This window comes from Pseudorca crassidens, chromosome 19, assembly GCF_039906515.1.
Source record: "Pseudorca crassidens isolate mPseCra1 chromosome 19, mPseCra1.hap1, whole genome shotgun sequence".
Classification (NCBI taxonomy): domain Eukaryota; kingdom Metazoa; phylum Chordata; class Mammalia; order Artiodactyla; family Delphinidae; genus Pseudorca; species Pseudorca crassidens.
Genome location: NC_090314.1, coordinates 15,904,091 through 15,925,964, shown reverse-complemented (window position 1 = coordinate 15,925,964; position 21,874 = coordinate 15,904,091). Strand labels below are relative to the sequence as shown.

The window sequence follows — 21,874 nt, the reverse complement described above, 5'->3', positions numbered from 1 at the left end:
AACTAATGAGAACCTGCCTGCTGTATAGCACACAGGGAACTCCACTTCACTGTACAGTAGAAACTAACACAACATTGTAAAACAACTGTATCCCAATAAAAAAATTAAATAAAAATAAAAAAGAATATCCTTGATATAAAGGCACTTATAAATCAATGAGAAAAAAATGAACATCTCAATTGAAAATTGGGGAAAGGGCTTCCCTGGTGGTGCAGTGGTTAAGAATCTACCTGCAATGCAGGGGACACAGGTTCGAGCCCTGGTCCAGGAAGATCCCACATGCCGTGGAGCAACTAAGCCCGTGCACCACAACTACTGAGCCTGCACTCTAGAACCCGCAAGCCACAACTACTGAGCCTGCATGCCACAACTACTGAAGCCTGCACGCCTAGAGCCCGTGCTCTGCAACGAGAAGCCACTGCAATGAGAAGCCCGTGCACTGCAACGAAGAGTAGCCCCCGCTTGCCGCAACTAGAGAAAGCCCGTGAACAGCAACGAAGACCCAATGCAGCCAAAAATAAATTAATTAATTAATTTAGAAAAAAAAAGAAAAAGAAAATTGGGGAAAGAATATAACCAAATCATCTATAGGAAAAATACAAATAACTTTAAAGATATGAAAAGAAGCTCAGTCTTAGAATAATCATAGAATTCACATTTTAATAATCTTATTTTTTTCACTTTTTTTAGTGATTCAATTATATATATATATATATTCTTTTTTTTGGCTGTGCAGCACGGCATGTGGGATCTTAGTTCCCTGACTAGGGATCGAACCCCTTGTCCCCGGCAGTAGAAGCGTGGAGCCCTAACCAGTGGACCGCCAGAAAATTCCCAATATATATATGTATTCTTTTTCAGATTCTTTTTCACTACAGTGTATTACAAGATATTGAATATAGTTCCCTGTGTTATTCAGTAGGACCTTGTTGTTTATCTATTTTATATATAGTAGTGTATATATATTAATCCCATACTCCTAATTTATCCCTCCCTCCCTCCCCTTTGGTAACCTTAATCTTGTCTTTATGTCTGTGAGTCTATTTCTCTTTTGTAGATAAGTTCATTTGTATTATTTTTTTAGATTCCACATATAAGTAATCTCATTTGATATTTTTCTTTGTCTGACTTACTTCAATTACTATGATAATCTCTAGGTCCATCCATTTTGCTGCAAATGGCAATATTTCATTCTTTCTTATGGCTGAGTAATATTCCATTGTATATAGACCACGTCCTCTTTTTTTAAAATTTATTTATTTATTTATTTATTTATGGCCGTGTTGGGTCTTCCTTGCTGTGTGCAGGCTTTCTCTAGGTGCTGTGAGAGGGAGCAACTCTTCGTTGCAGTGCGTGGGCTTCTCATTGCGGTGGCTTCTCTTGTTGTAGAGCACAGGCTCTAGGCGCACGGGCTTCAGTAGTTGTGGCACGTGGGCTCAGTAATTGTGGCTCACGGGCTCTAGAGTGCTGGCTCAGTAATTGTGGCTCATGGGCTTAGGTGCTCCATGGCATTTGGGATCTTCCCAGACCAGGGCTCGAACCTGAAGTCCTAGGCCACACCTTCTTTATCCATTCATCTATTGATGGATACTGATGTTGCTTCCATGTCCTGGCTATTGTAAATAGTGCTGCTGTGAACATTGGGTGCACAAATGGTACCATTTTTGATAGTTAAAAAACGCAAACAGGCATTCCCTGGTGGCGCAGTGGTTGAGAATCTGCCTGCCAATGCAGGGGACGCACATTCGATCCCCAGGCTGGGAAGATCCCACATGTTGTGGAGCAACTAAGCCCATGTGCCACAACTACTGAGCCCACGTGTCGCAACTACTGAGCCCGCATGCTGCAACTACTGAAGCCCACGTGCCTAGAGCCCGTGCTCCGCAACAAGAGAAGCCACCGCAATGAGAAACCTGCACACCACAAGGAAGAGTAGCTCCAGTTCGCCGCAACTAGAGAAAGCCCACACACAGCGATGAAGACCCAACGCAGCCAAAAATAATTTAAAAAAGAAAAAAATTAACATTATATATAAAAAAAAAAAGAAGATACTTAACAACAACAGAAACCCCACAAACAAAAAACTTTTATCTGGGGAACTCCCTGGCTGTCCAGTGGTTAGGACTCTGCGCTCTCACTGCTGAGGGCCCAGGTTCAACCCCTGGTCGGGGAACTAAGATCCCATAAGCTGCTTGGCACGGCCAAAAAACAAAACCCAAAACTTTTATCTGTACAAAGAGTTTAACTTTTTAATAATTAAAAATGTTATTACTTTAGTTATTTTTTGTGCGTGCTAAAATAATGAGATATCACTTTTAACCTATCAGATTGGGTGTGGGGAAATAGATGTCAACATAATTTATGAGAACACAAAGCCATTCAACTTTTTGCGGAGGGCCAACTGGAGTAAATACTCAAATGTTTAATTTTCTTACCCCATAACCCACCAATTCCACCTCCAGGAAGCTCTTCTACAGAAAACCTAGCACTAATGCAAAAGGAAATGTAGACCGAGTTGTCCACTGCATCATTTATTGTATCAAAACAATTAGAAACAACCCACATCCCCATAGGCAGGGGATGGTTTAAATAACCTGTGTTATTTCCACATGATGGAATCCCATGCAGCCATTTTTTATAAAAAGAGGTAGCTTTATATTTACTGACATCAAAAGATAGCCAGGTTATATTGTTAAGTAAAAAAGCAAATTGCAGAACGGTATGTTGTTTTATTTTCACGCGCACAGAAAAACATTTGAAAGGAAGCATCTAACCTGTTCATGAGATTCTCTGCACACTGGGACGGAGGGACTTGCTCTTTATTTCCTGCCTGGCTAATACAAGTATGTGAGGAAAGTATTCAGAACTAGACCAACAGGCACTCCGTGAAAATTAAGTCTGGCCCCTCCCTCATCCCCCAGAATCCTCTGGGGAGAAGAGAAATCTCATTTTTACTCTAGACATGTCTATAATGTTAGTACTTTTTATTTTTAACGAAGAATATTGCCTATTATAATTTTAAATATTCAACCTAGTGAGAAAAGTGAAAAGAACGTTCACTGTAGAAAAGTTGCAAATTATGCAAAAATTTAAGTAGAAAATAAATATCTGCCACAATCTCGTCTCCCAGAGAAAAATGTCATTTGATGCCTTTCCCTCAAATCTTTTTTTTTTCTTTTTTCTTTTTTTTTTTGCGGTACGCGGGCCTCTCACTGCTGTGGCCTCTCCCGTTGCGGAGCACAGGCTCCGGACGCGCAGGCTCAGCGGCCATGGCTCACGGGCCCAGCCGCTCCGCGGCACGTGGGATCTTCCCGGACCGGGGCACGAACCCACGTCCCCTGCATGGGCAGGCGGACTCTCAACCACTGCGCCACCAGGGAAGCCCCTTCAAATCTTTTTTATGCACATCCATCTTTTTTTAAAAAGTCTGTAAAAGGGTCACAAAATAAACAAAAAATGGAAGAATTCTAAACGTATTCTGAGGCCAAAAGGAATGAAATTTGTAAAAAGAAAACTTACTTTTTACACGTAGCAGGATAGTGTGAACATGCTCCCATATTAAATATTCTTACATGACCTGATTTATTATGGTTGTTTAGGAACCTTTCATAAGGAATAGCTCTTTAATTAATCTTTCAGCATCAAACATTTAGGTTGTTTCCCATTTCAGAAAAATGTTTTGCAAATGAAGGAAAGAATAGCCTTTGGGGGCAAACAGAGTACAGGACAACAGAGAAAAAGTCCCTGCAGCCATCTCTTTCCCCTTCCTGACCCCATCCTGTGGGGTCTCTGCCCAGGCCTTCCAGACCCATTCCCAGAGCATGGCCAGGGCCAGAGTCAACTGGCCTCCAGCTCTGACATGTCCCGGTGGAAGTGCAGGGGCTCCAGCGTGTCTTTCCTGGCCCTGGGATCTCTTCCCAGCACAAAACACCATCTAATTCGGGGCAGTTCGGATGCCTAAGCACCATCCAGTCTTCCCACTCACGAAATTCCAGGTCCTCAGGGCTCTGGCGGCCCAGAGATGAGTACGACATTCTCATACTGGGGCTCCTCCTGCCCTTCCTCGTCAGCCAGCTTCTGGGGATCCTGTTCTAGGGGACCACCCTCAGGGACCAGCTCCTGGCCCCTCCCTGAGCTCTTGATGCCATCCCCTAGCCCCCTGGCCACTTCCTCTGGCCCAGTCCCTGCAGACTCCAAGGCCCCTGTCAGCTCCTCACTTGGGGCTGAGCTGGAGCTCTGATCGGCAGAGCCAGAGGCCGGCCCGGGGCTGCCCTTGTTCCGACTCAGGGCCCGGCGTGGAGGCTTAGGGATGGCACTCTTGACCTTAGGCTCTGCCTGGCCTTTCTGGAAGCTACCAAAACGGCGGAGGACAGACCGGACGGGGCCCTCAGATCCCCGGGGTGTCCCTGCCAGCATGTAGATTGTGGTCACAGAGCCTGCACTCTCCTGGACACTGCCCTCAATGGCTTCCACACGTTCAGCCACCGTCCGGCCACTAAGCGGGAGCCGGCGGCGGCCAGTGGCTGAATCCCTGGGGCTGGCGGCACCTGGAGGGGCCCCGTTCATTTCTGCTTGCTCTGGGCCTGTGGACTCCTCGGCCTCCTGGCTTTCAGGACCTGGCTGGCCCCCCCGGGAGAGCCTCTTGGGCTTACGGAGAGGGCTGGAGAGCTCCCCGGAGCCTCGGCAGCTCTGTGGTGCAAACTTGGTGCCTTCGGCAAAGGAGACTGACGGCCGCTTGGCCCGAGCTAGGCTGGAAGTGCGCGGGATGGCAAACGGCGTGGAGGCATCCTCAGCGGGAGGGAAGGGACCTCCGGTCAGGCTGGCCTCTGGTGACTCTGCTTGGGCCACAGGGACCACCCCTGGCAAAGGAGACAGAAGAGCTTGGCCAAACCTGGGCTGGCTACCCCAATCCATCCTGCTTACCCAGCTCAGCATCTTCTGGGAGGCCCCTCAAATGGGGCAAGGGAGAGCGTGAGGATGCAGAGAGGCAGGGGAAGGGCCTATTCAGGCAGATGCTACTGCTTCTACCCTCTTTTCTCATCACCCACCCTACTTTGCACTCATGTCACACTCTAACCATGCTAAAACTCCTTCAGCGCCACATGGCCATGTCCCTCTTACCTCTGATCCTTTGGGTATACTGTTCGCTCTTCCTGAAACATCATTCCCAACTCTCCCTAATTTTCCCAGGGCTAATTCCTACTGATTCTGCCAGGTTCAACTCCAATACCACTAACACCGAGACATCTTCCCTGACTCCAGTCATCCCTGACGTGGCTGGATTCCGAGCCCCGACCTGCATGTCCCCCATGAAAGCATGTATCACTCTGTCCCACATGTGTCTGATTACTGCCCACCAGACTACAGGCTTGGGGAGGACAGGAATCTATCTTGTTCTTTGCTGCATCCCACTGCCAGGAACTGTGAAGGGCATGGAACGGAACGGGAGCTTGATACACGTTTGCTGAAGGAATAAAGGAGAGGCTGTGATGAGCAGGGCTGCTCAGGGGCTGAGTGGGCTGTTTGGGGGCTACCTTCTTGGGGTGGCACGCAGTAGGCAGGACCTTCGTCCTCTTCTCCAGACTCGGGATCAGTAGAGAAGGAGTCGTCCGAGGCCCAGCCAGCCGAGGGCGGTTCGATGAAGCTATGGTTGAAGGGGATCTCCGGATCATGGTGCGAGACTGAGGCGGCAGGGGGAGGCTCTAGGTCAGGCGCAGAGCCCCAGGGGAAGCCCTGTCCCCTTGCAGCCCCTGACCCTCAGCACCCGCTTACCCGTCACCCAGGGCAGCTTGTGGCTGCTGAGGGAACCGCAGGGCAGCGCAGAGCCCAGGCTGGAGGTCAGTGCCCCCCAGACCTGCAGCTTCATCCTGGACATAGCGGTCCCATCTCTCGCTGGCCTGAGGGCACGGGAGAGTCGTCAGTGAGGGAGACCCCGGTTGGGGCGGGGCGGGGGCAGCAGTAAAGGGCCAGGACCATTCTGGTCCCGGGATTCGTGTGACAGAGTGACTGTGTCTACTTCAGTGACTCTCTATGACTACAGAGTAAAGTCCAAACTACTGACCCTGAGATCTGGGCCTGTCGCAGAGGGCAGCATGGTTCCAGAGTCACGAGGCAGCAACTGTGGCTCAGACTTTGCCTCTCTGGGCCACAGCTTCCTCATCCGTAAAATGGGGACAACTGCTATCTCAGAACTTCAGGACCCAGCACAGCACCAGCTACCTGGTGGGGCTGCCCCAAAATGCAGCAGTGTGTTATTATCATCCCAGCTGAGCCCAGCTCACCTATCTTTCTGGAAGTGACACCACCTCCAGGAAGCCCACTCTTGTCCCCGCCCCGAAGCTGGAAGTGACAGCTTCAATCATTACCATTCCTCAGACAGTCTGTGCACATGTCCCGGTCTTCCTGTGAGGGGCTTCTCCCCACCTCCAGGCTCTATGCCCCGGGGTTGCGGGGAGGCTACTGGGTCTGCTGGTCTGAGGATGCCCCACAGCACAGAGGAGGACATGATCAAGGGGTAGTGCGTGAACTAATACGAGCACACAGGACAAAACAAAGAGTCCAGAGAACCGGCCACGGGCTCTGTGCGTGCCAGTGACTAGCTGGGTCACCTTGTCCTCCTGGGAATTGAGAATGCTAATCTTCCTGCCCCACGTGCCCCGCTCCAAACCTCCATGCTGCTGTGAGCCTCCAAGGTGCTGAGAAGTACGAAGAGATTTTGTAAAGGAACAAAGCTCTGTGCAAGGAATATTCCCCGCTTCCCCGCAGCAGCCTGCGAGCTCAAATCCCTCCTCGCCTCCTTTTCTCGAAAAGCCACATTGTCTGCTAAACCACTGCTTGGGCTTTTATGGCAACTCTCCCTTCTGAGGCCTGGTCTCTTCCCCTCCCTGCCCAGAGCTGTCCCGGTGCTTCTGCCTTCTGCCATCCTGGTGCCCGGGGCCCCCTGCTCACGTGTGACTCAGAACCTCCCCCACTGAAGGCTTCTGAGGAGGGCAGATGGCTGACCTGGTGTCTCCAGGCCACAGCCACTGCCAGCTACCTCGTTACCTCTGACCTACGTGTGTGACAAGGCCCCTCCCCACCCCTGAGAGGAAACCAGATGCCACCTTGCTTCCACCCATGGCCTGAGCTGTGGAATCGGGAAGGAAGGGGCCAGGGTTCACCTGTCCTTGGGATCCAGCCGGGCAGCCCAGCAGCAGCAAGCACAGCAGGCGATGGCCAGGAGGAGAAGCAGCAGAGGCACAAGGATGCCCGCAAGGAGGGCGGCATCCTGACCATGGGATCCTAGGGAGAGCCAGGGACGGGCGACTCTTCAGGGCCATGTTGTCTCCCATACATCACGTCTCATCTCTAGCTCTGAACTGCCTACTCTGGGGAGATCCTGGGAACCTTCCACCTGTGGGCCCCTCCCGCTCTTCTAAGAGATGTAGACTCTGCTCAGCCTGGAGGCCCCCTCCTCCAGGCAGCCTCCCCACTGGTCCTCTCCCGATGGTCCACGGCCTCTTCCGCAAACTCTTGCCCTCAGTTCTCGGGCCTGATGAGACATCCCGGTGTCCGGCCCTGTCCGCTCATTTCCTGGGTGCTAGCCTGGTTTCCCAGGGGACAGAGGCTCTGTCACATCTTCAGGGGGCCCCAAAGCACCCATACAAATTTCCAGTAAAGAGAACATCTCTGAAGAGGGCCCAGCCTCTCTGGCAAGTAATGAGGCCCCGGAGCCCATGTAAAGGGCCACTCTTTCCCCAGTTACTTCTCCCTGTACCCTTCTTTCCACCTTACCCAGCTGGCAGGCCCCAGAGACAGGGTGGCAGTTTCCCTCTGGACATTCGCAGGGAACAGAGCAGTTGTTTCCGTGGAAGCCAGATGGGCACGAAGTGTTGCAGCTTTGGGGTGACAGGAGAGACAGGCTGAAGGCTGGGTGAGAAGGCATGGAGGTGGGCAGGGCACAGGGGAGGGTACATTTCTGGGCACTGCTTCCCACCCCCTGCCATACAGACTTCCCTGGGTGATGCCCACGCAGATTCCTCTGACCTCTCAGCCACATTCTAAGCACGCCTAGCAGTGTTTGGAAGAATCCCTTAGCCCCCAAGCCCATCTTCCAGAGAGACCACCCACAAACTGCCCCCTGGCTCCCAGGCCCCCCAGGGTGGAAGCCTCAGTCAGGGCCCACCTCTCATGAGCCTCATCCCTTGCCCACCTGGCGCTAATGTGAGATAAGCAAGATGCCAATGGAATCCGGAGACACTTCCTCAGGGTTTGGAGGTCTGAGCCATCCCCAGCCCTGCCCCTAACTCTCTGGGCCTCGGTCCTCTCCTCTATAAAATGAGGTCTCTTCCAGTTGATACTACATTCTATCCTATAGGTGGGAAAAACCTGACATTGGAGATAGTGACACTGATTATGTTTTTGCCACCTGAAGACCTTAGGGAAACAGCAGTGGGGTTTGGCGCCCTCCTCCTAAGTAACTTCTAGTTCAGGAGCCAGGCCTTTTAGATTAAGCATCACTCTGACCCTCCTCTGGAAGATGCAGACCCCACAACAAGAGGAATAACTTCTTAGTTATGAGGATGCTGGGTGGGAATCTGGGAGATGGAGAAGCCCAGGAAGGGAAGTTTGGGAAGCGGATTGCACAGAGGCCCGACCTAGGCCCCTGCCTCCTTCCAGGGCCCCAGTTCTCACCTGGGCCCCCAGTAGCCGGCGTTGCAGACACACTCCCCAGTCACAGCATCGCAGGCCCCCCGGACACAGGTGGGGCAGGTAGAGCCACAACCCTCCCCAAAGGTGCCAATCGGGCAGGGGTCTTCACACCTGAGGTGAGGCAAGACTCAGAATGGGGAGCAGGGCAGGCCTGCACCCCACAGAGGGGCCTCACCCATCTGCCCACACTTGTCGATTCAGAGACCCAGTTGTCTACTTTTCAGCAGTGAAGCTCAGGTGCAAACAGGGCCTTGAATTTGAGGCCAGACCCAGTAGGTGACAGACTACAGATCCCTGGACGAGAAGAGGGCGGGAAGCCTGAGTGGTGAGGGAGCTGGAGGAAAACTGTGCCCAGGGCCCCATTAGCACCCAACTCTCGCACCTCAGGCGGGCCCCCAGGGCTGTGTGAATGTATGCGTTGCGGGAGGAGGCCGCTCTCCCTGAGGGAGCCGCTGCGGTGAGGATCTAGAAGGAAGGTATACCCTCACCCTGAGCAGGCTGGCCCCCTCACCTGGGCCCCAGCCAGCCAGGGTCACAATGTCGACAGTGCCCGGTGTCTGGCTGGCAGGCCTCCCCAAGCCGGCAGTGGGGGCACTGCTGCCTGCAGCTCTCGCCAAAGGTGCCAGGAGGGCAGGGCTCGTGGCACTGAGTCCCATTCCAGCCCGGCTCGCAGGACTCGCAGCTACCTGTGTCTGCAGAACATGGCTCATTCTGCTTGCAGTGGCCACAGCTGGGAAGAGAAAGAGTACATGCAACACTAGGAGAGCCTCCCGGTGCCAGCTGGGCCACTCAGGCAGGTTCGAGCCTCAGCTGCCCCGTGTTGTACAACAAAGAGGCTGGGCAGACTATCTCTGTGGGCTCTAGTAGGATTCCAGCCTTTTCCTAACCCCTGGTTCTGAGCCCCATCCTTCCCTGGGTCCCAGGGTCACCAGGAGCTCCCAGCCCAGCCAGGGAAGCCAAGTTACGACCTCAACCTCTGCTTCCCTTCTGCCCAGGGTTCCCCTCCTCCCCTTTTCCCCTTCCCCCATTCCACCCATGCCATCTCGGAGGTCTGGCATGAGCAGTCCTCAGTAGTGTATCCTCTATGCCATTTTATGCATTATGAAAACGCATAAAATGTCTGTTTTCACCACTAGAATTTTATCTTACATTTTTTCCAGTTTTATTGAGTTATAATTGACATACAGCACTGTATAAGTTTCAAGTGTGCAGCATAATGACCTCCTCACATACATACTGTGACATGATTACCACTAAAAGTTTAGTTAACATCCATCATCTCATATGGATACCAAAAAATGAAAAAAGAAGTTTTTTTCCTTGTGATGAGAACACTTAGGATCTACTCTTTTAGCAACTTTTCCAATAAGGTTTATCTTATCTTAATATCTCACTGATCCTTAAGTTTTTCCCTCCAGAGACTTAATTATCTGGGATCACGAGCTTGGATCAGACTCATTAGTAGGGTGAGGAAGGGAGTTCATAAAAGCAATTTAGCAGATCCTGACCAGTATTAAAAGAGAGAGAGAGAGAGAGAATAGAAAACATTTCGGTGTACATATGTGTGTTGTCTGGTTAAGTTTTTACTTCAGTTAATATATATATCGCATCATATATTATATATGAATGGGAGGTAAAACATTTCTTACTGTGGGTGGAACTGGTCAAAGTTTGAAAACCATTGAGTTTCAGAGGGACTTGCAATCCTTTTGCCACAATGTTGATTCTTTATCTGTTTCTACGGCTTGCTAGTAGTAGTATTTTGTTTAACAGTAAGCGGATGAAAGTGGTGGGCGAGGCTGGCCTTTAGGGCGTCGAGGGACTCTTTTTCCCCTTTCACCCCATCCTTGTCTGTTTCTGCGCAGCATTCTCCCTGCGCCCCCGGCTCATCCCCTTTCCCTCCCGTTCTCTCCCCTTCCTTCTCACGCCCTCCTCCCTCCCTTCTCTCCCGCATCCCCCGTTGCCCCGGCTCACCTGTCGCGGCACTGAAGCCCGTAGCGGCCTGCGGGGCAGGGCAGCTCGCAGCGCGCGCCGCGGAAGCCGGGCGGGCATGTGCACAGGCCGGAGGCGACGCTGCAGCGGCCGCGCACGCACTCGCAAGGCTGCCGGCACTCGGAGCCCCACCAGCCGGGCCGGCAGGCGCAGCGGCCCGACTCCTGCGCGCACGGCGAGCCGTGGCAGGCGCAGCGGAAGCTGCAGCGGCGGCCCCACCAGCCCGGCTCGCACAGGCAGGAGCCGGTGGCCTGATCGCAGCGCGCCGCCGCCGGGTTGCACTGGCACGGGCGGCGGCACGTGGGCGACCACCAGCCGGGCTCGCAGCGGCACGCGCCGGTCTCGGGGTTGCAACGCCCGTGGGGGCCGCAGGCGCACGGGAACTCGCAGCGGTCGCCCCAGCGGTCGGATTGGCAGTGGCACACGCCCGTGGCCGGCTCGCACTGGCCGTGCGGGTGGCAGGCGCAGCTCTCCCGGCAGTCGGGGCCCCAGTACTGGCCCGGGCAGCCTGCGGGGTCGGGGTAAGGGGAGGGGGTCAACGGGCTCAGGGTCAGGCACCACGGATCCTCGCCCTGCGACCCCTTCCACAAGGAAGAGGTGGGGGGGCCGGGCCCGCCCTCCAAGAGCCGGGGACAGCCTGTCCTCCTGGGGCACAGCTTACTTCCTGCCCCAGACTCTGAACTACACAAATCTTTACCACTGGCCCAGCCTCCCACTTCCACATTCCAGAACACACTTAAAGATCACGAGTGGATGGGCTTTCCTGGTGGCGCAGTGGTTGAAAGTCCGCCTGCCGATGCAGGGGACATGGGTTCGTGCCCCGGTCCGGGAAGACCCCACATGCCGCGGAGCGGCTGGGCCCGTGAGCCATGGCCGCTGAGCCTGCGCGCCCGGAGCCTGTGCTCCGCAACGGGAGAGGCCACAGCAGTGAGGGGCCCACGTACCGCAAAAAAATTAAAAAAAAAAAAAAAAAAAAGATCACTAGTGGCAAAGGGCCTTGCCCAGAGTCACACAGAAGTGGGTGTGCCTTCATTTATGCCCCTCCTTCCTCTCATTGGGTTCCCCCATTGTGTCTTCCCCCGCCTGAATGCTGCCCATCCGGGTCGAAGAAGAAGCCACACTCCCCCCAGTGTCTCCTCTCAACCCTGACTCCTAGCCAGGCTGCCCTCTGGCTAAGCTGCCCACCAACCCCTCTCCCATGCCCCACTTTCTGCTAGAGAGGGAGGACATTCCAGTCACCCTCCACACGCGCATACGGGGAGACCAAGAATGCATCCATTCTGCAGTTAACTGGGATCCACAGCATCTTTCCGGAAGTTGAAAGGGAAGATGAATGGCCCAGAACTGAACCTGTGGGAGGGCTCTGTGGATGGGATAAAAACCAGATGACTCAGGACATCCCCTTAGAGTGCGTCACTTCCTGTCTCGACCTCAGTCTCCTCAGCGAAGCTTGGAGGGATCCTGGCCCTGCTGTTCTAAGATTACATTCCTACAAGCTTTGCCTCCCCTCTCCCCCAGTCCTGCCCGGCAACCTCATCCTTCAGGAGAGACTCAGGACTCACGCGAGTTGCACCGGGCCCCGAAGAATCCAGGTTTGCATCGACAGAGGCCTGGTTTCACACATACCTCGTCTTCCCGGCAGACGTCCAGCCCCTCGCAGATGGCTGAAAAACACCCCACCCAGGTTGGAAGGACTGGGGTGCGGCCAGGGGACACTCTGCCCTATTCACTGACTCCCAGTGGCCTGTCCCCCTCAAGAGCTGTTTCCTCAGGGCTGGGGGGTTGGGCCACGGCATGGACCCTAGCTCTAGGGCTCAGGAGGGCAAACAGACCCCAGGAGGGTAGGAAGGAAGGGTCACTGGGCTCTGTCCTCCCTTCTCCTCCGGTGGGGGGGTGCATCCTGGCTACTCACGGGTGGTGCATTCTCGATCATTCTGCCTCCAGCCTGGGCAGCAGTGGAGCTCAGCAGAGGGGCTGTGGGGCAGAGAGGGGTCAGCCGGGGGGCAGCCTGGCTCCGCAGGTGGATCACTGTCTCCCTGAGACATGGGATGCTGCCTCAGCCCCATCGGGCAGGCCTGGCCCAGGGTCACAGCCCCCGTGTCCCCGACCCCTTCCCGCTCTGTCCCTGGCCATCCCACCATCTGCCGCCACTACCCACCACCCTCTAGGCTGTCCCCGAGCCCCTCTCGCTTTAGCCCCTCTTTCCTCGTGTCCTCCTCCCCCCCATGAAACCCCCAGAAGACCCACCTGCTGGCCATGCAGACGTGCCGCCCATTGGGGTCCAGCTCAGACCCCTGGGTCCCCCGAGTCCAGAGCAGCAGCAGAAGGAACAGGAGCCCCAGCCCCATGGCGGCCAGTGCAGTGGGAGGGCTTGGGTTAGTCTGGCCCCCACAGCTCCCAACCCCCTCCCTGCTTCCTCCCAAGGCTTTTCCTGAGGAAACCAGGCCGGAGGGGCGGGCTGCCATGAGGCACCTCCCTGAGAGGGTGGGCAGGCGCAGAGAGGACCAGACATCAGCGTACAGAAAGGAAAAGGAAGGCCAATGGCGAGGGCTGAGCAGGGGCTTCAGGGTCTGGTCTCAGTCTGGGCGGGGGGCAGGAAGATGAGGCTGTAAGTTACGGGTACTGGGATAGGCGAGAGGTTGAGCCACGGATATCCACTAGGTCACACTCCCCAGTGGAGGTCCACGCTGGGAGAAGCCTCCCCAGCCAGTGACAACCAAGGGGAACTTCCTGGCAGAGCTGGGCAGGGGCAGACCACTGACAGACAGACATGGAGCAGTTCCTGGGTATCATGGGCAGTTGCTTTATTACATTAGCTTAGGCCATCCGTACAAACACCTGGGAGGGAGGTAGTCAACTCTCCATTTCATGGATGGGGAAACTGAAACTCACAGAAGCAGCACTTTTGTCTGGCCCTGGAGGCTTGGCACAGAGATACAGGAAGGAAGGTAGGTTGAGCTCCCCGTCACACCCTGGCTCAGGCCAGGGTTAGAAAAGAGCCTGGGGAGGGCGGGGAAGGAGGGAGCCCTGTCCTCATTTGAGGTCACACGTCCACCCCCAGACAGACTCCGGAGTCAGGCAGGCCTCTGGGGCAGCTGAGACCCCAGATGAAGATATTCATCGAGAGCAGAGCAGGGCCGGTCAGGAGTTGGGGGCTGTCAGGCTGCCCACAGGCTCCACGGGGGTGGCTGTGGAGCCTCCTCTCCTCCCCGTATTCTCGCTGGTAGCCGCAATGCTGGCCTCAGCCTCAGGGGCCTCTGTTCCACCCTGACACCACAGGCCCAAGCTGGGGGGAGAGCCAAGAGGTGCTGTGAGCCTGGATGCCAGGGAGGTCAAGGATAGGGGCCGAAGGCAGGGGGTGCTGTAAAAAGGGGACTCAAGAGGACGACAGGGCAGCATGAGGCAGGGGGAGGTAAAGGGGCCACCAGAGGAGTGGGAGGGGACGGGCATGCTCAGAGCTCAGGGCGGCTGGGTGAGCCGCAGTGGAGCGGGAAAGGTGGGGTCCCTCCACTCCCACCACATTTGTCCTTCCTCTTCCCCCGACATACAAACTCTGTATTCTGGACTCAGGGGGTGGGGGCTGGAGGTGGTCTCCCTTATCCCTGGAGAGCAGGAGCCATGAGCCATCCTCATCGTCACTGAGGCAGAGGAGAGAGGAGTTGTGAGGGTCATTTGTCAAGGCCCTGAGGGACAGTGGGACTCCAGCTATGTTCAGCCTTCTGTGCAGCCCCCAGGAGCAGGCAGGGGAAGACAAAGAGACTTCAGGGGCCCCAAAGCTGGAGACAAGGAAGAGCAGGGGAGACGGAGGACAACTAGAGGATTTTTTTTCTTTTTGGCCGTGCCCCACGGCATGCGGGATCTTAGTTCCCCGACCAGGGATCGAACCCGTGCCCCCTGCAGTGGAAGCACGGAGTCTTAACCACTGGCCCGCCAGGGAAGCCCCCTCCTGAGGCTTTTATTTTCTAGCCTGACATACAGCAGGCCCCTGACAAGACTGCAGATACAGCCTTACCCATCTGAGAACAAACAGATATGCGGCCAAGACAAGAAACCGAAAACTGACTGTGGAGAAGCAGAATCAGCAGGTTTCTTCAGCAGGATGTACGGGGAGCATGGCAGGTGGGAGCAGTGCGATCCAGAGAGAAGGGTGGTGGGCTCAGGACGGCAGGCTCAGGGGATGACCAGGCCAGGTTAGGTTCTAGAAGTGACTAAGCTAGGTGACAGGCTCAAGGTGTGACTAGATTGGGGTGACAGGTACAGTCTGAGGCAACAGGCTCAGAAGGTGACCAGGCTCAGTGGGAATGGAGGCAGGGACTTACCTGCTCTCTGCTTCCTCTGGGGTCCCTAACATCTTGGCCTTGATCTTCCTTCGTTGCTTCCTGATAGCCACCTTCATGGCTTCGAGCAGAAGCCCGGGGACCCGGTGGTCTGTGAGCAGCTCCCTACAGAGGAGGGGGAGGAGCAGAGAAAAAGCAGTGGGGATGCCAAGAGTAGGTCTCGTCCCGACCTTAGTTTAGATGTCACCCCTCCTAGGAATTCTTCCTTGATGGCGGCTGTGACCCTTTGCAACGGCCCACCCCATGTGGAAGAAGTTCCAGGAGGGCAGGGGCTTTGCGATTCTCGTCCTCCAGTGCCCAGCACAGTGCCCGGCACACGACAGGGTGGATATATCGATGACCCAAAGAATGAGGAGGGTGAACCGAGGCCTGGGGACAGGTGCAAGTGGTGCCCCCGAGCCTCCCCACCCCTGTCCTGCGCCCTCACCGCTGGAAGTAGGCCAACTCCTCCTTCAGCAGGAACACATTGGCTTTGAGCTCATTCCTCTCCTGAAGGATCTGTTCAACCTCCTCTCGACTGAAGCCGCACTGCCCTACCTTGGGGGGGCGTCCTGGCGGCGGCAGGGCATCCGCCTGCGGAAGGACAGGCTTGGTCAGGGGGGCGCCTCGGTTGGAGAGGGACGCTAGAGGGTGACTGGCAGGGAGACTTGGGAGGCCAGGGCGCTACAATAGATGCCAGACCGGTGCTCTGGCCGAGACTGGGGGCGGAGGTCGGCTGGGGGCGCACACTCGTGCTACCTTCCAACTTCCCGGTGGCCCTAACTACGCAGCACAGCAAACCTTTCCCGAGTGCTGGACCGGTCCCTGACCTCATCAGGCACTCACCCGGTCCTCAGGGGTCCCCGGGGCTCCTGTGCCCGTGGCTGCCGTCTCGGGCTCCTGCCTCTGCTCGCACCCGGGCGCCGCGGCCTGGCCGTGCGCCTGCTCTGGCGCGGGCTCCAAGGTCGCTTCGCGCCGCCGCTCTGATTCGCTCTCGCGGTCCCGCGCGGCGCGCAGCTGGGCTTGTACTGCGGCCAGCTTGTGCCGCAACTCCGCATTCACCAGCAGGAGGCGCTGCAGCTGCTCCTGCAACTGTGGGCGGAGCAAAGGGGGCTGGTGGGCGGGGCGCCGGAGGGCCGGGAAAGCCCCGTCCCCGCACGTCGCCCCGCCCTGCCCTCACCGCCTCAGTCTCCTGGCTGCGCTGCCGCAGGTCGCGGTTGTGCGCCCGGAGTTCATCCCGCTGGCGGTCGGTCACCTCCTTGAGCTGCCGCAGCAGAGCGCGCTCCTCTGAGGAAGGGGCGTTCTCAGCGGCGGCCCGCGGGGAGAGGCTCTGAGCCTCCCCGCCCCCGGTCCCCGGCAGGCCCGCACTCACCCTGTGGCCCAGAGCGCAACTCTCTGCAGAGGCGCTCGTTCTCCTCCCGCAGCTGCCGCAGCTCGAGTTCGGCCTGCTGCGCGGATACCTGCAGCTGGAGAGGCCGCGCCGTCAGGGCCGGGCCCCGCCAGCCCGCGGGCGGCTACGGGAGGGCGCCGTGACTCACCGAGTCCGGGGCGGGCCCCACGGCCGCCTTTTCCAGGAGCTCCAGCGCCTGCACCACCAGCGGCACGAGCCCGGCCGCCGCCTCCGGCCCGAAGCGGCGCGCCAGCTCCTTCAGCTCAGTGCCCAAGGCCCCCGCTAGGTGGTACACGAGCTCCGCAGCCGTCCCCGACCCCGCGGCCACCCGAGGCCCCCAGCAGTGCGCCCCAGGCCCCACCCTCCTGGGCTCCATGTCCCCCGAAGGCGACTAGGGCTGCTACACCCTCCTCCCCACAACTGGGGAAGGAAAAGGCCAACCAGTCCTGGCCCAGGAAGCAGTCTAGGACGGTAGAGGGCGGGGTAGCGATTAAGGGAAAAAGGCTGGGGAAGGAGAGTCTCAGTGCCCTGCTCCCTGTCCCGTTCAAGCCCCCAAGGTCACAGGAAGCAGGACAGCCAACTTCCAGCCAGGTGTCCAGGAGCTGAGGCTCAGGGCTGTAAGTGGTCACTTTCGACAAGCCCTCCCCACAGTGCCCACACCAGGCTCCACCCCTGTGTCTGGAGTCATGGGGCCTGACTTGGCTGCCAACTCTCCGGGCAAGAGGTGAGAGGTAGGAGAGCTGTCACTGGCCCCAACCAGAGGCAGCCGACTGTCCAGCCATGTGCCTGTTTCCAAGACAGACTGAGAGTGACACGAAGCTTAAAGGGCTAGGCTGGGCACCACAGCTGCAGACTGCTCCAAGAGATGCTGGAAAGCGGGGAGTGTTCCCGAGCATTTTGGAGGGAAATTGGCAAATGTCGTCATGGCAGCAGGAGTGTGAAGGCCCAAGTCCCCTTCAGTTCTCTGAGTTTAGAGAATATTTACCCCCATAGCTCCTGAATATGAGGGGGCCTCAAGGATCAGTCCAGCAGCTTGCTGTGAACAAGTCTGGCCTCTGCCACCCTTACACCCAGAATTCGAGCTGAGGGGAAAAAAAACACCTCAACAACTCCTATTTATACAAAATTTATTATACTTTGTTCAGAATTACAAGTCACCACGAGGTCAACAACATAAGCACAAAATAGAGGAAAATGGGGCCAAGCTGTTGAATGTCACCAGCTTGTCTGTGAGGGTAAAAGGCTCTAGCCTCTGGGAAGTCTGAAGCAGGAAGTGAGGAGACAACTAGGCATAGAGGTCCTCTCGGTCCGCGGAGTAGACCTCGCCCTCCTGCAGGAGAGCAAAGTTGAGGAAGTGGGAGGGTCTGTGCACCTCGTGGTAGAACTCTTTGGGGTTTGCCAGCTGCAGCTCATACTTCATGTTGGGATCATGCCGAACACCTTGGAGTAGAAGGAAAGGGCCAGTGTTGACAAGGTCCACCTGCCTCACCCTGCTGGGTCCTGGGCCATCTCCAAACCAGAGTCCGGCCCCAAGTGCTAAGGGTGATGGCCTAACCCCAAGCCCACCATCCTGTGTGCCCCGCCACCACCCCACACCCTGCCTCACATACCCATAAAGTTGTAGTTCCACGAGGACTGGGCAGGGACCATAAAGAAGCCAAGGAAGCGGTCTGACAGTAGCATCTGGACCCTCTCGTAGTGCGAGGGTAGGTAGCCCTTGGGGTTGTTGCCCTTGTCTGTGTTCTGGCGGCCCCATTCATAGCCACTGGGGGTCAGCTTGTAGGCTGTCAGGGTGCAGGAGCCTGGTGTGAAGCTGGAAGAGGAATGAGGACAGAGTCAGCGCTCAGGCCACCATTCCTGGGCCCTGGCCTGCAACGCCTGCCCCATCGTACTTCCTCCCAAGGCGGCCCAACCCCACCTGCAGGTGATGATAATGGTCTTCTCGCCATCCCAAGATGGGTTGTCAGCCATTATCTTGGCATGGGTGGTGACATCCTGGGGTGACAGCTGGGGGGACTCATTGGGCTGAGTGTGGATCCAACCTAAGGGTTCCATCTCCTATGGGTAGAGCAGTGAAAAGCTATTTAGAGCCCCGTCTGCAGACAGGAATCCCACCCGTGAGAGTAACACCCCTGCCTTCCCTCCACCACCTTGAGAGCAGAAAGCCCCGGTTCTCCTACAGCCCCGCTAACCTTGAGGTACTCATGCTGGGGCAGCTGGCCAGGCAGGTGCACAGTCTGGTGAGTGCCCCACTGTGGTACCATCACGATGCAGCGGATCTCCTTCACCTGGGGGTTATCTGGTGGGCTCACCCCATAGAGGTACCCTGCAATCTGGAGACAAGGGGGTCAAGAGCCAAAGAGATTCTTAGTACCAGCCCAGAGTTGGGGCCGTCAGCCCTGTGTTTAATTCCCTTCTCCAAGAACAAGGACAGAGTTTCTCAAATGTGGCCAGAATCTCCTGCATCAAAAACGCCTGGGGTGCTTATTCAGAACGTTAAACACAGACCTCACCTCAGACTTACCAGGGGTGCTTATTCAAAACGTTAAACACAGACCTCACCTCAGACTCAGCACATCAGAATCTCAAGTGGGGTCCAGGAATCGGCACTGCTCACACGTTCCCCAGTTGCTTATTTAAGTATTTAAGTACAGTGTCCATAAACAAATGAGCACACAAGCACAGAGCTCATGCATTTCCACAAACTGAACACATCTATAAAATCAGCACTCAGCAGTACTTTAAATTTTACATTGTCATGAACAAAGTAAGAAAACTTGTGTTCCTATAAACTCACCCAACACAGGATACTAACAATCTTCAAATTCACCAGACTGAGGCCACAAGTTGGTGTTTTATAAAATATGATTCTCCCTGATTACTAGTAAAGTTGACCATCTTTTCATATATTTTCCACCTTCAGTTCCTTTTCTGAACTACCTTCATACTCCTCTGCCGCACCATTCTTCTACAGTTATCTTTTACAAAAATCAACTTCTGAGAATTCCCTATTCTAGATCCCACTATATCTTAAGAGTTACGCAAATATTTTCTTCCTGTTTTTAGTTTGTCTTTTGTGGTACCCTTTGTCACGCACAAATTATTAATTTTGATGATGGCTTTGTGTCTTGTTTAAGAAGGTTATCCTAACTTTAAGACGGTACATGTTTTCTTCTAATAGTCTACTACAGTTTAGTATTTCACGTTCAGATTTGTGCTGCACCTGGATTTGAGTCCTGTTAAGCGCTGAGGCGGGGGTCGAGCCTCCTTTTGCTGACTGTTCAGGGTCATGGCGCGCTTAATCCCACAGATGCAGCGGGTCCTCAGGTGACACAACACATTTATTATACACACGTGAATCTGTCTCTATATATCCTCTTCCAATAACTTCTAGGAAATACATCATTTCTCAATTGCCATAGCTTTATAATGTCTCGGTATCTGGTGGGGGCCGAAACCCTCCTCCCTCCCTGTTTTGGCTCTCCTTGTATATTTACTCATCTATCAATTTCAAAACCAGCACCTCCAGTTCCAGGAAATCTCAGGTGAGTTTTAGGCACATAAAATGTTTGGCACACACTGTGGCCTAGTTGAACAAACATACTCACTTGGGCCCGAAGGTCAGATATGCAGATAAACTTCTTCAGCACATTCTTGGGAAGAATATAGGTATAACCAGTCTCCTTGATGTCATCAGATGAAACATAGATGTGATTGGTCCTTAAGTGCAGGTTGGCGGCAGAGATGGCCCTAAAAACAGGTAGGGAATGTTGGCATTTCTCAACTCAAGCACCTCAGGTAGCACCAGAGGCCTTTCCAGCCCTACCCCTCTTGCCCCTTATACTACCTGACCCTCCATTCAGTCTTAGATGAGAAAGTCTGGGTCTCATAGTTGCTGGTGGTAGAGGTGATGATTTCGTCACCATGCTTGTTGACAGTACGAGTCTGGGTTGCAGTCAGTTGTGACTGTTCCTTGGTCTGCTTCTCAATCTCAGCTATTTGCTGCCGCTGCTGTGATGGTGCAGAGATCTCCATACCCAGGATGATGTCTCGAATTTCTGATTGTGTCAGTGATGCCACATTCACACTGTGGGGACAGTGTGGGTCACACCACAAGGATCCCTTCCCCTTGGTCACTTACGTCCCAATGGCAAGGTGTAACTTGGTGGGACAGGGGAGCCCATACTCTGACCCCAGATAATCTTCAATTGACACTTGAAGTGTGAAGTGGAAATACACTAATACGGATAAGATTTGTCACATCCCAGGCTGGCCCTGTGCCCGTACACCTTTCAGCCATGCTCAAACCTGCTCAGCATCCATACCTCCCACTTTTCCTCAACAAAAAGTGCCCTGGAACCGGAAAACTCTCAAAAACGGAAATCCTAGAACAAGTTCTCAATCACAGGTGGTGTGTCCGCACCCTTACTGGGTGAACATTTTTGGTTGCCACAGTGACAAGGAAGGAGAGAGAAGGAAGGGGTGTGTGTGTGTGTGTTATTAGCTGTGGTATCTGGGGGTCTGGGATGTTAGAACTTCCTGCAATGTATGGACAGTAAGGAAACGTCCTGCTCAAAATGGCAACAGTGCCTCTGCTAAGGAATAGCACCCAAGTGTCAGCCTGAGCCCTGAGACATGGACACTTCCTATACCATCTGAAGACACTGCCTACCTACCTCTCCTCTATAGGCATCTCTAGGACAATTTCTTGAGAAACTTCTGAGCTTAAAATGTTGCAAAAAACCAAGAAGGCATATACTGAGCCACCCATTTTACCCTTTCTGGATCTCTCATCTGTATCCCCACCACTGCTCACTTGTTTTTCTTGCCATAGTCAGCCAAGATAAGGTCCTTGAGCTGCACCTCCACCTTGATCCACTCCTCGTCAGTCAGAGTGGGCCAGATGTGGTGTGGTTCTGTGATCGTAGTCTTGTCTGGCTTCAGGATGACCTTCGCCCGGTCGTTGTTCACATGCAGGGCACGCAGAATCAGGATGAGGCGGGAGAAAGCCTGGGGAGAGATGTGGCAGCATGGGAGGAGGTCGGCTACTTGATGTTCTTCCCCTCGCCTCCATCCTATCCTTTCAGGAGACCCAAGAACCCATTTCAAACCCTACGGTGCTCCCCTCACCATGAGTCAACTTGATATGCAGAGTCACTAGCCCATGCACAGGCTGAAGATGTGAAAATGGCCCCATAAGAGGCCTGTGGGAAAACCTAAGGCACAGAACCTTCCTATGACCCCAAACCCACTCCTCTTAGAGTGGCCCTCCCTCCTCGTGAGGTGGCTTCATACCGTGTAAGATGAGATAGTCTTGAGCCAGTCATCATAGAGGTTAAAGAGAACCATCTGCGGCTCAGTGGCTTTAAGGATGAGATCCCCAAACTTTTCCACCTTGAGACAAGCCTGGAAGGGGAGCTGGAGCTCTGATCCTTTGATCACAATATTGGGGAAGTCCAGCAAGTGCACCTGAGACAAGATCAAG

The 21,874-nt window shown here is 54.8% G+C and overlaps 3 protein-coding genes across 4 annotated transcripts in view; all 3 read right to left on the bottom strand.

The window, feature by feature from the left end:
* Positions 1-1,254: 1,254 nt before the first annotated feature.
* On the bottom strand, positions 1,255-13,303 carry SCARF1 (scavenger receptor class F member 1). The gene is made up of 11 exons (XM_067714471.1): positions 12,931-13,303; positions 12,596-12,657; positions 12,246-12,347; positions 10,666-11,191; positions 9,203-9,421; positions 8,674-8,802; positions 7,774-7,877; positions 7,161-7,281; positions 5,773-5,897; positions 5,535-5,681; positions 1,255-4,859 (listed from the first exon to the last, which is right to left on the bottom strand). Exons 1-11 carry the CDS (start codon positions 13,146-13,148, stop codon positions 4,000-4,002), a joined length of 2,613 nt encoding a protein of 870 aa, XP_067570572.1. The 5' UTR covers positions 13,149-13,303; the 3' UTR covers positions 1,255-3,999.
* Positions 13,304-13,462: 159 nt separating this feature from the next.
* On the bottom strand, positions 13,463-17,022 carry RILP (Rab interacting lysosomal protein). 2 transcript variants are annotated; one of them, XM_067714478.1, is made up of 8 exons: positions 16,538-17,018; positions 16,372-16,465; positions 16,180-16,286; positions 15,846-16,091; positions 15,448-15,593; positions 15,003-15,125; positions 14,232-14,321; positions 13,463-13,969 (listed from the first exon to the last, which is right to left on the bottom strand). In XM_067714478.1, the coding sequence occupies exons 1-8, from the start codon at positions 16,763-16,765 to the stop codon at positions 13,825-13,827; spliced, it is 1,179 nt and encodes a 392-aa protein (XP_067570579.1). In that variant the 5' UTR covers positions 16,766-17,018; the 3' UTR covers positions 13,463-13,824. The 2 variants fall into 2 exon arrangements, with proteins under 2 accessions (XP_067570579.1, XP_067570578.1); XM_067714477.1 differs by lacking the exon at positions 13,463-13,969 and having other exon boundaries at positions 13,976-14,321; positions 16,538-17,022.
* A 477-nt stretch (positions 17,023-17,499) lies between these two features.
* PRPF8 (pre-mRNA processing factor 8) overlaps positions 17,500-21,874 on the bottom strand; it is a 36,663-nt gene continuing 32,288 nt past the window's right edge. Inside the window, exons 36-43 of the mRNA XM_067714470.1 lie at positions 21,685-21,858; positions 21,206-21,399; positions 20,237-20,476; positions 19,998-20,139; positions 18,582-18,722; positions 18,308-18,447; positions 18,000-18,202; positions 17,500-17,829 (exon numbers count right to left, since the gene is read on the bottom strand). Coding sequence (XP_067570571.1) covers positions 17,675-17,829; positions 18,000-18,202; positions 18,308-18,447; positions 18,582-18,722; positions 19,998-20,139; positions 20,237-20,476; positions 21,206-21,399; positions 21,685-21,858 — 1,389 coding nt within the window. The 3' untranslated portion in view covers positions 17,500-17,674. The remainder of the gene's footprint in view (positions 17,830-17,999; positions 18,203-18,307; positions 18,448-18,581; positions 18,723-19,997; positions 20,140-20,236; positions 20,477-21,205; positions 21,400-21,684; positions 21,859-21,874) is intronic.